This window comes from Diabrotica virgifera, chromosome 10 (genome assembly GCF_917563875.1).
Source record: "Diabrotica virgifera virgifera chromosome 10, PGI_DIABVI_V3a".
Classification (NCBI taxonomy): domain Eukaryota; kingdom Metazoa; phylum Arthropoda; class Insecta; order Coleoptera; family Chrysomelidae; genus Diabrotica; species Diabrotica virgifera.
In genome coordinates, this window is record NC_065452.1 from 15,265,818 (window position 1) to 15,277,855 (window position 12,038).

General features: G+C 31.7%; 1 protein-coding gene across 1 annotated transcript in view; it reads right to left on the reverse strand.

Moving 5' to 3' along the window:
• The window catches only part of LOC114336531 (membrane-associated tyrosine- and threonine-specific cdc2-inhibitory kinase-like), a 52,578-nt gene that overhangs the window by 3,987 nt on the left and 36,553 nt on the right, over positions 1–12,038 (reverse strand). Inside the window, exon 4 of the mRNA XM_050641411.1 lies at positions 1,663–1,843. Coding sequence (XP_050497368.1) covers positions 1,663–1,843 — 181 coding nt within the window. The remainder of the gene's footprint in view (positions 1–1,662; positions 1,844–12,038) is intronic.

The window sequence follows — 12,038 nt, forward strand, 5'->3', positions numbered from 1 at the left end:
TAGCCTTAAGACTTCTTAACATTTTCCTTTTTAATTCATTTGCTTATGTTGGATAATAAAAAAGTTAGGTACTTTAACAACTAGCCATGTTCTTCATCAATACAGGGTGTTTCTAAATAAGTGTGACAAACTTTAAGGGGTGAGGAAATGGCATGAAATTCTGCATGAAAAAATTATAATAGTTTACTTTACAGACATATGTCCACAATTGCTTCGTTTCCGAGATACGGGACGTTGAATTTTTTCTTGCAAACTGACGATTTATTTATTGCTCAAAAACCGGTTGAGATATGCAAATGAAATTTGGTAGGTTTAAGTGGTAGTTATTGCGCATTTTTTGACATACAATTAAGTATTTTATATTCACCACTGGCGTGCATAGGGGATATATCTAAAAATTTTATACCCCTATGCACGCCAATGGTGAATATAAAATTCCTAATTGTAAGTATGCCAAAAAATGCGCAATGACTACTTCTTAAAACCTACCAAATTTTATTTGCATATCTCAACCGGTTTTAGAGCAATAAATAAATCGTCAGTTTGCAAAAAAAATTAAACATACATTTATAAAGTAAACTGTCATTATTTTTTCATGCAGAATTACCCCTTAAAGTTTGTCGCACTTGTTTAGAAACACACTGTATTGATGAAGAACATAGCTAGTTGTTAAAGTACCTAACTTTTTCATTATCCTACATAAGACAACGAATTAAAAAAGAAAATGTGAAGAAAGCCTAAAGCTACAATTGAGTTTTAATTTAAATATTTTATATAGTCTAGAATATTCCACAGGGTGTTCCGAACTTAAAGGAAAAAGCACAGTATGATTGTTACACCCGGTATAAAATGACATTTACCTATCTAGCAACAATATTATTATGCCGATATTTTTAAATAATAAGGCTACAACATACTAAAAAAATCACTCAAATCGGACAACTGGTTTAGGAGATTCGAGACATCAAACATGTCCCATTTTTAAGGTGTTACTCTAATTTTGCCGGTGTGTGTACTTATATGTAAATGGCTGTATATCCAGAGTGCCTACAGATAAGTAACACATTCTCAGAATCGTTTGAAATAAATAGTGATCTGTAATATGGGGACTCACTACCACCTTTCTTTTTAATATAATCACGGAGAAAGTTGTAATAGCAGCATACATACATGAGAACAGAACTACCGACAGTAAATGGACTAAAATTACTACTAGCATACGGGTATGACATTGACATTGTAGGAAACACCGTCACCAATGTAAAGGAAACTTTCAATAAATTAGAGATAGATGAAAAAACCAGTCTAAGGGTCAATGAAGAGGAAACCAAATATATGTGTATTAACTGACAAAAGAGACGAGATAGAATAAGGCAAAATGTAACAATATAACACATATATATATAACCACCTATATAAGAGGTATTCATGTAGCCCCACTGAAGACGTCTAAAGACAGAAACAGCTTTCTAGGGATGGTGGACCACCTCTGAATCGAAAGGAAACACTGTCTGTCACTATATATATATATATATATATATATATATATATATATATATATATATATATATATATATATATATATATATATATATATACATTTAAATAGTCAAAGAGATTATCACATTATATTACTTATCATCTTCAATAGTCAATACTTACACTGTTTTAATTCAGCACTGTGGTTACTTTTGGGAGACGTGTCGAGTGCTGCGTCTGTAATGGGCGAGGACCAGCTAACTCCAGAAACCAACCTTGAGAATGCTAATCCTAACTCCAGGATGTCCCGTGAGGGTTTTAATTTTGCTAGGAGATTTGGTGATATGTCTGTGCTATCAGGTGGCTATAAAATTAATTAAAATGTAAGTATGTTGTTCAGAACATTACAATGTAAGCTATTAATAGCCCAATAAAATAAAATAAAATCAAAATGTAATTCCGTACAGGTTGGAATAAATTTTTTATCAAAGTTTAGGTCAAAACAAAAGTTATTTTCAAGAAAGTATATGATTCATATAAGGGGATCATTGTTTAAATAATTAAAAATTGGTTATTTTTGCACAAAATTTACTTTTTTAACTGCTGCGGCAGTTCTTGTTTTTATTAAGGATTTTACAATTTTTTCCTGCAAAGATGAAGACACAGTCTTTTACATGAGACTTACTAAATTAAATTTGACCCTTAATTTATTTAAATAATTGTAAATCAAAATTAAAAAACAAATTTCCAAAAAAATATTATTTGCAATATAAATAAGCACTATAAAATATTTTGTTTTGCACAGAAAGTTGCGCTAAGATATTACTATAAATTGTAAAAAAATTGGTTGATAAATATTGAGTATTTTATGAGATATTTAATTTGTTTATAAAAAATTATTATTTTTTCAATTGCAAAAACGCGATTGTTGCCCATAGAGTATACAACTTTTGAAGGTCTCATTTTTTTTTCTTTTATGTATATTTTCGATAAATGTATTGACTAATTAAAATTTTAATTAAACACCCTTTCAAAATGGCGTTTGAAAATTGGTGTAATTTGTTTAGAACTTGTTTTTTTAATAACATCACCGGGATAAAAAATTTTGAAATTATTTTTTTATATTCGTGTTCCTGGTAGTTTTTGACACATTTAAAAAAGCAAAAAATTTTCTAGATCCATTTTTTTTGACAAGTTTTTCTAGATAATTTTCCAAGTTTAAAAATTCATTATTTGTTTATTTATCAATATTAACATTTAAGTGCGTGAGTACATCTATCAACCCTACTACTTAACAATGTAATTTATACATAGAGTTAAAATTTTAGAATATTTCAAAAAATAATGTTTTTCGTAGCAACTTAAACTGAAAACTTTCTACATGAAGAGTGCAGTAGTACTTTGCAATACCTTCGTTAATAATGGACCAATTTCAATGGTTTTTTTAGTTTATGGTAGCTTATAAAAATAGTAACTGACACAGTAAATGACACTTTTAACAATAAAAATATTCGTCAATTTGTTATAAACAATTTTCTTTCATTTTTTTTTTCTCTAGATGTGATAAATAAAAATTGAGACAAAAGATTTTTTATAAAAAAAAATAAAAAATAATACTGAATTAGCATTAAAAATTTGTTAAAGACTTTTTTCTGTGTAGAACATTAAAATATATACAGTGTGAGCCAAAGAAAACAATCCACCTTGATATTTGGCAGTATTTATTAGATTTTAAGGAAATGTCGAAATAGGTCGATTTTTGATCTAAGGGGGGCACATTTTTACGGTACATACATCTGTCATTTGTCAACCCCCTTCCTTCCACATCCCCCACCCCGTATTTTTAAATAGAGAATGGGGATCGTGGGCTAGCTCATTTGAAAGGTTATTCAATTTTCTATTCAGTAATATTAACATTGACATAATTATTTATACAGGGTGTCCAAGAAAAATTATTTTGAATTAAATTAATTGACACAAAAAGAAGAATGTATGTAATTTATTTAACTCAAAATACATTCTAATGCTGACAGAAAACAGAAAAAAATGTTGAAAACATTGGAATTGGCCCATTATTAACGGAGATATTGGAAACTACTCCTCCGCCAATTTTCAGACAAAAAGTTTTCATTTAAGGTGCTACGAAAATCACCATTTTTCAAAATATTCTACAATTTTTATTATGTGTGTAAATGACATAGTTAAGTAGTAAGGATAGTAGATGTACTCACGTACTTTTAAAAGTCAACATTGATAAATAAACAAATTATGAATTTTTAAACTGGAAAAAGCTATCTCAGCCAAAAATGCATCTAGAAAATTTTTATGCTTTTGTGAATATGTCAAAAATTACCAAGAATACGAATATCGAAAAAAAAATTTAAAATTTTTAATCCCGGCGATATTATTAAAAAAATAAATTTTAAACAAATTACACCAATTTTCAAACGCCATTTTGAAAGGGTGTTTAATTGAAATTTTTATTTGTCAATACATTTATCGAAAATATATATAAAAACAGAACAAATGAAACTTTAAAAACTTGTATACGTATCGGCAATAACCGCGTTTTTGCAATTGAAAAAATGTTAATTTTTTATAAACAAATTAAATATCTCATAAACTACTTAATATTTATCAACCAATTTTTTTGTCAATTTATAGTAATATCATAGCACAACTTTTTCTGTAAAATAAAATATTTGATAGTGCTTATTTATATTGCAAATAATATTTTTTTGGAAATATGTTTTTCAATTTTGATTTACAATTATTTAAATAAATTAAGGGTCAAAATTAATTTAGTAAGGCTCATATAAAAGACTGTTTTATTATCTTTGCAGAAATAAATTGTAAAATCCTTAACAAAAACACGAATTACCGCAGCAGCTAAAAAAAGTAAATTTTGTGCAAAAATTACCTATTTTTAATTATTTAAACAATGATCCCCTCAGATGAATCATATACTTTCTTGAAAATATCTTTTGCTTGGACCTAAACTTTGATAAAAAAATTATTCCAACCTGTACGGAATTACATTTTGATTTACATGTATTGTAATTTTATTTGATCGGTCTATAACCCCAAAAACTTTGTACATAGTATCAAAAATTATGCTCATTTTAATAATTGATTTTCTCGTGAACGGATGAACGAATTTCACTAAATCGTTTTTATTTCTTTAGATTTTTCTTTGAAATTTACGCTGTTGGAGAAAGGGTTATTCAAACTTTTTTTTGGGCTGAAGGGTCTATCCTAGTGTAACAGTACAAAATTCATATACTTTTTTTTGGGAATTCCTAAAATAAAAAGTACTGTGCCAATTATTTTGAAAATTTTCATGACTATTTATTATAAAAAGAAATTTAGAAATTTTTTTATAAAAAAGTATTAAAAATTAAACGATTTTAATTGTCATCTAGTGGCACCGTGAAAATAAAATAAAAACAAAACTGCTGCAGTGATTGGGACTAATTAATAGAAATCCTGAAACATAAAATTTCAAAGTGATTATTAAAATATAAGTTATTTCCTATACCATCAACTAGGATTTTTTAAAAATATTAAATTTTGAAAAAATGACGAAGTGTTAAAATTTTTTTTTAAATTAGCTAAAACATTTTCATTTTGAAAAATCGCCAAATTGAAATTTTTTTATCCGATCAAAAAACCCCTAGTTTATGGTATAGAAAATAACTTATGTTTCAATAATAACTTTGAAATTTTATGTTTCAGGATCTCTATTAGTCCCAATCACTGCAGCAGTGGAGCTATGTTTTTATTTTCACGGTGCCAGTAGATAGCGCATAAATCGTTTAATTTTCAATATTTTTTTATGAAAATTATTTCACCTATACTTCTTTTTATAATAAATGCTCATGCAAATTTTCAAAATAATTAGTACAGTACTTTTTATTTTAGAAATTCCCAAAAAGGTATATTTTTTTATGCTTTATTTAACAATCAGAATACATTAGCATCCTATAAGTTAAAGTGTTGGCTTGGGAGCTGGGCCCCTCATTGGCGTGAAGGGACTCCCTCCAATGAAGGAGTCCTAGATAGTCTTCATGTCAGCTGGCCATAATCTCTTCAACCTTCTGGCAATTGGAGCTTGTACTAGCGGCTGTAATACTGCGTTGGGGTGTGTTTCCATTTTCTCGTGGTGTTTGTTGAACCTATCTTTAATGACATCTGTGATGAATGGAACCTTCAGACCTTCATGTAATGTTAAATTCGACACGAACCAAGGTGCATCTGTGATCATGCGTAGTATTTTTGACTGGCTCCTTTGGATGATAGCAATATTAGATTTTCTTGCACATCCCCAGACTTCGATACCATACATCCATATTGGTTTGATTATGGTGTTGTATATCAGCAGTTTATTTTCCAAACTTAGTTTTGATTTTCTACCTATCAACCAGTAGAGTTCTTTGACTTTCATGTCTATTTGTTTTCTCTTCTTTGTTATGTGCACTTTCCAAGTAAGTTTAGAGTCTAGATCTAGATGTATGCCAAGGTATTTGGAAGAGTTGTTTTTAGCAATAATTTTGTTATTTATGTATAGTGATGGACACTGATCTTTTCTTGTAGTAAAGTTGACATGGACGGATTTAGCCTCATTTATCTTAATTTTCCATTTTTTTACCCAATTTTCTAGGTTTGCTAAGTCATTTTGTAGGATGTTGGAAGCTTCTACTGGATCTTGGTGAACTGCTAAGATGACGGTGTCATCCGCAAAGGTTCCTATGACACTGCCTTGCGGAACTCCGGCCTTGATTGGGAATTTTTGCGAATATTCATCATTCACTTTTACAAGAAACTGCCTGTCGTGAAGATATGATTCGAGCAGTCGATAGAAGGATAGTGGAAAGATTTTAGATATTTTGTATAATAGTCCATCATGCCAAACCTTGTCAAAGGCTTGGCTAACATCCAAGAATACTGAGGGACAGTATTGTTTTTGTTCTATTGCTAAATTTATTGAATGTGTTATTCTGTGTATTTGCTGAACTGTTGAGTGGCCTTGTCGAAAACCAAATTGGTGTGATGGAATCCAATCCTCAGGGAGTACTTCCTTATTTATTCTTTGAAGTATGAGTCTTTCTAGTAGTTTTGACATAACTGGCAATAAGCTGATTGGCCGATAAGATGAAACTTCGTTTGGGTTTTTGCCTGGCTTCAGTATTAAAATTATTTCTGCTGTTTTGAGTTGCGTCGGCCAGTAGTTTAGTCTCAGGATAGCATTGAAAATGTACATCATGAGTATGACTCCTCTGCGTGGCAGTTCTTTTAACATTTTGGAGGTTATTTTATCGATCCCTGGAGATTTTCTTGGATTTAGGAAGTTTAGTTCATTTTGAACTTGCTTTACAGAAAGTTGTTTGGTTGCGGGTATGTTGTTTGGGATATTTGAGAGATGTCTAGCTATTTCGTCATCAACTACATCACAGTTCGGTGTGAATACATTGGATAAGTATGCACCAAATAGTGAAGCCTTTTCTTTATCGCTTCTTGCCCATATAGCTGCAGGATTTCTGGAGTCACGTACAGGAGAATTCTGCATTTGAGGCTTGTTTTTGAATTTGCATGGTTTCCAGATGGAGTTATCACTTCGGTTAAGACCCTTCAAATATTCATTAAATGAACTTTCACGCAGTTCTTTAATTTTTGCTTTTAGTCGACTACTGGCTCGGTTGTACGCTGTTCTGTCAACAGGGGCTTGCGTGCGTTGTATTCGTTTTAGAGCTATGAGTTCCTTCACTTCTTTAGGTACAGAAATGTCTTTCTTTTGGATGGTGGGACGAGGAGTGGCTTGTTGTACTGATTCTATTAGGAGGTCATTAAAAGTTGTGATCGCCCCTTCGACTTCATTGTGTTCCTTTAGTCTGATGTCGAATTTTACTTTTTCTTCAATTCTGGTATGATATTCTTCCCATTTTGTTTTCTTATTATGTAGTCTTGTGGGAGTTTTTCTATGTAACGCTGCTGTTCCTATTGAAGCTATTATCGGAGAGTGGTCAGAAGAAAGATCATAGCTTGGTATTACGTCTAAGTAAGGAGCTGGTAACCCATTTGTCACAAAAAAGTCAAGCAAGTCAGGAGTTTTAGCAGGATCAGTTGGCCAGTAAGTTGGAGTTCCTGTTGACAGGTATGCGTAATGCTTTTCTTGAATCACTGATGCCAATTCTCTACCTTTGGTTGTTGTAAGCCTAGACCCCCATAAAATGTGTTTGCTATTGTAATCACCGCCCGCAATAAATTTGGATCCTAGTGTATCGAAAAATCACTGAAATGTTCCTTCCAAAAAGATTTATGAATTTCGTACTTTTACACTATGATAGCTCCTTAAACCGGGTGCCAGAAAGGAAATGTTTTTCGTATATTAAGCTTGAGACACCCTGTAGGAAAGACAAGCTAGAAGGGTAAATACATACATAATCGATGTTCCTCTTATACCGGAACATGTCGAGGTGTCTTCTTTACTCGTTATTCTCTGCGAACTTACACCACTTTTTTCTGTCTCTAGCTAATTCTTTGGCTTCCAGCCACGATTTTCCTCTATTCTTCAATATGTCCATCAAACTTGTATTCGAGGTTTTCGTTGGTCGGCCTCTCCTGTTTTTCCCTATCGTCCTCGCTTCTCATGTCATTTTAAGTTGTCTGTTTTCATTCATTCTAAATAAGTGTCCAGTCCATTTTAATTTCTTTTCATGAATTTTTTCCTTTAATGTTTTTACTTTTAATTCTCTTCTAATATCTTCCTTTGCTACGTCTTTTAGCAGTTCTCTTAGCTCCCACGACTTTTCTTATGTACCTCATTTCAGCGGCCTGCAATCTCTTTTCTTGTTTGCCCGTCAATACCCAATTCTCTGCTCCATATTATGTAGTGATAGGTACATAAATTGTTTTAAAAATTACCATTTTGGTTTTTCTTTTTACTTCCTTTTTATTTAATAAGTTCGTATATAGGGAACGGTATGTTCTTGTGGCTGCTTTTATTCTATTTCCAATTTCATCTTCTTGTGTCCCTTTCTTATTTAAAATGATTCCAAGGTATTTAAATTTCTCTACCTGTTCTATTTTGTTGCCTTTGATTTCAATATTTACGTTAACTTATTTGTTCAATATTGCCTTCACTTTTGTTTTTTCCATATTTATTATTAAATAGGTTGTAATTTTTTAATTCTGTCTCCCAGATTTTTAAATTTTCTTCCAGAGGTTTTTCAATCCTTGTCACAATAACAATATCGCCTGCAAATACACATGCTTCTATTTTAGTTTGTTGTAGGTTTCTGTATCATATATGATACATTTTTTTGTTTTTGGCCAGCACTTTTTAATTACTTCGTCAATTATACAGATAAACAGTGTGGGCTCAATACCCCTCCCTGTCTGACTCCGTCGTTATTCGTAAATTTTTTAGAAATAAGATTGCCTATTTTTTCCTGATTTATGGTGTTACAATACAAACTCTGGATTGTAATTATCAGTTCCATATCTACTCTGTTATTTGTCAAGCTTTGCCATATTCCCTCTCTGCTCACCATATCACTCATTTATATCTAGGAATCCCAAATATACTGTTTCATCTTTTAGTATTGCTTTTTCGATGGTCTGCTGCAGAGTGAAGATATGGTCCTGGACGCTGTGTGCTGGCCTGAAACCACTTTGAATATCTGCTAATCTAGGATCGACTAAATTCTGGAGCTTCCGTTCTAGGATAATTTCGTAGACTTTTAATGTTGAAGAGAGCAGCGATATGTCTCTATAATTTCCACATTCTGTAGAATCCCTTTTTCTTTCCTACCTTAGAAGGGTAAGTACCTATACTTATATCAAAATCATGTTGTATGTATAGTCTCATGTTTTGTCGACATTTTGTTTTTTTATTTTCCTGATATATTTAAAAACAAAGAAAATAGACGGTTTTATTCTTTAACATGTGTGTTAACTGAAACAATATCTACTAAATTAAAAATAAAACGTGCTCTCCGTCTAATTCTAATAACAGCTTCACATCGCCTAAGCATGCTGGATATTAAGCAGGCTATTTGATTTTGGTATATGGAGTTTCTGATATTAATAACCATAGTTTATATGAGCCGCTGAGAGCAAAAGTGGTGTAAGTCAAAAAATCAAGTTATCAGCAAGCAAGTGCTTGAGTAGAAATTCTGTATACACGAAGGTGTTTATGGAATTTGTTTTTTGTTTGGATAAAAGAATAAGTAGGTTACATTTATTTGTCCAAATAAAAAATAAACTCCATAAACACCTTCATGTGTACAGAATTCCTACTAAAGCACTTGCTTGCTGAGAACTTGATTTTTTGACTTATAACACTTTTGCTCTCAGCGGGTCATATATCGTGCAGGGAAGTAGAAAGGGGCTGACGAAGTCAATAAGTGTTCCATGGGTTTCATGTCGAGGCTCTCAAAAGATCGAAAAACGGTAAATCGGCAAGACCTTAGAGACATCTCAATTGAATTTGTACAGTACGGGCCAAAAATATTACATGAGATGTTGGTTCAACTATTTATAAATGCTTAAAAGAGCAAAATATCCCTGATGATTGGAATGTTGGATACATCAGCTCAATATACAAGAAAGAGGATAAACGCACATGCTCTAATTATAGGGGAATAACTGTTACCAGCTCAGTGGGGAGGTTGTATGATCGAATAATAGAAGAAAGAATAGAATCAGAATACGAAGACATGCGGAAGAACAAAGTGGATTTCGTGCAGAAAGATCGTGCAATGATAATACATATATTCGTTCTGCAGCAGATAATAGAAAAACGGAAGGCAAGGAATCTATCTACCCACCTATTGTTTGTAGATTTGGAGAAGGCATACGATACGGTACCTTTGAAAAAACTGTTTCAAACATTGACGAAATGAGGAAAGTAGGTCTCAGTAGATGTGGATGCTAACGCAAATATATACAAAAATTCAAGAAGTGTCGTTAAAGAAGGAAACTATATCTGAATCATTTCTAATTAGGCCGATCAGGGAACACAAAATTTTACGAAAACCTCCACAAAATAAAGAAAGGATGAAAATTTGGGAATAGGTAGTTGATATTGTCTATTATTATATAAGAAAAAGTTTACAATTCTACATCCCTCCATTTTACAAAAATTGGGAAATACAGGGTGAAAAATATTTTCTCGGGAGTGAAAAAATATACGTTCAAAATAGGCCCGGAATTGGATAAAATGACTAATTCTAAGCAACTTTTGTTCTATAGAGTTTTTTCACTAAGTTAATACTTTTCGAGTTATTTGCTTGTGAATATGTTTATTTTTAACAAAAAAAAAACATGTTTTTGGACGGTTTTTCGCAAATAACTCAAAAAGTAAGTATTTTATCGAAAATAATATTCTTAGAAAAAATAAAGCTTATAAAAACTGAAAAAAAATGGTGTATGCATGAGGTCTGTAGACCGAGTAGAAACAGAGTTGTAGCTAATGAAAAGTAGGTTCTTTTTCGTCAAATTCCAAATCGAATATTTCAATAAACGGAGCACTTTTCGGAGAAAATTCATCACAACTTTTTTAAAGTGTTTAAAAAAAGATTTATATTTGTTTTTTAAAAAAACTTCTAACATTAAAAGTAAGTGAGTTACGCTCAAAATTTTGCCGGTCTTTTTTATTTTTTGCTAAAAAATCGCGAAAATGACCCCCTAATTAGCTTCCCAAATAAAATTAATCGTTACCGCTTCAAAAGTTACTTTAATTATGTATTGTTTATATTATCTATAACTTTCATTGGTTCAAAGTGGTCATTTTTGAAAAAAAATGGGTTTAAAATAAAACGTTTTTTTTATTTTGAAAAAATGGAATTTTTTATGGAATTAACTTAAAAATTATTAGTAATACTGTTACGCGAATTGACTTTTAATTATTATTAAATAAATAAAAGACTTACTTGAAATTGTTTATTTATAACCCTTACATTTAACACTTATTTAACAACAATATCTAATTTACTTTACACTTATTTAATTTATTTGCAAATATACGATTTATCTACCTTAAAAATATATACATTTCAAACCCGAACACGACGTAACAATAAAATTCACGCGTCGATAATATTAACTGACTGCTGCTTAAAAATCATCCGCTTATATAGATACGGCTCTGCTTCGAGAACATTTGGAACGCCTGAGGCAGGTCTCCGCCTATCATCGGGAAAATTCTGGATTAGCGGAGACATTACTCGTCGATGACGTGTCGCCGTTGTTTGTTGACTGCTAGGGGCAGGGCCGGCCTCAGTTAGAAATTCGTCACATTTCCCCCTCCTTAAAAGATGGTTCCTCCTGGAACCTTGTCAGGACTGGAACTGGATGCTGGTATCGGCAACTGGACCCCATTTTACAACTCCCAGTTGTATAAAAGTGACAGAGGACGGTCTTCGCTCCGCACCAGTAACTATGCGGATTGCAACAGACTAACACCTGGACCTCGGTGTCTTGGAAAATTTCTTCTACCATATTTCGGATAACTCTCCAGTCTAATTGGCTGCATTCTAACTTTGGCATGGCCAACTTTT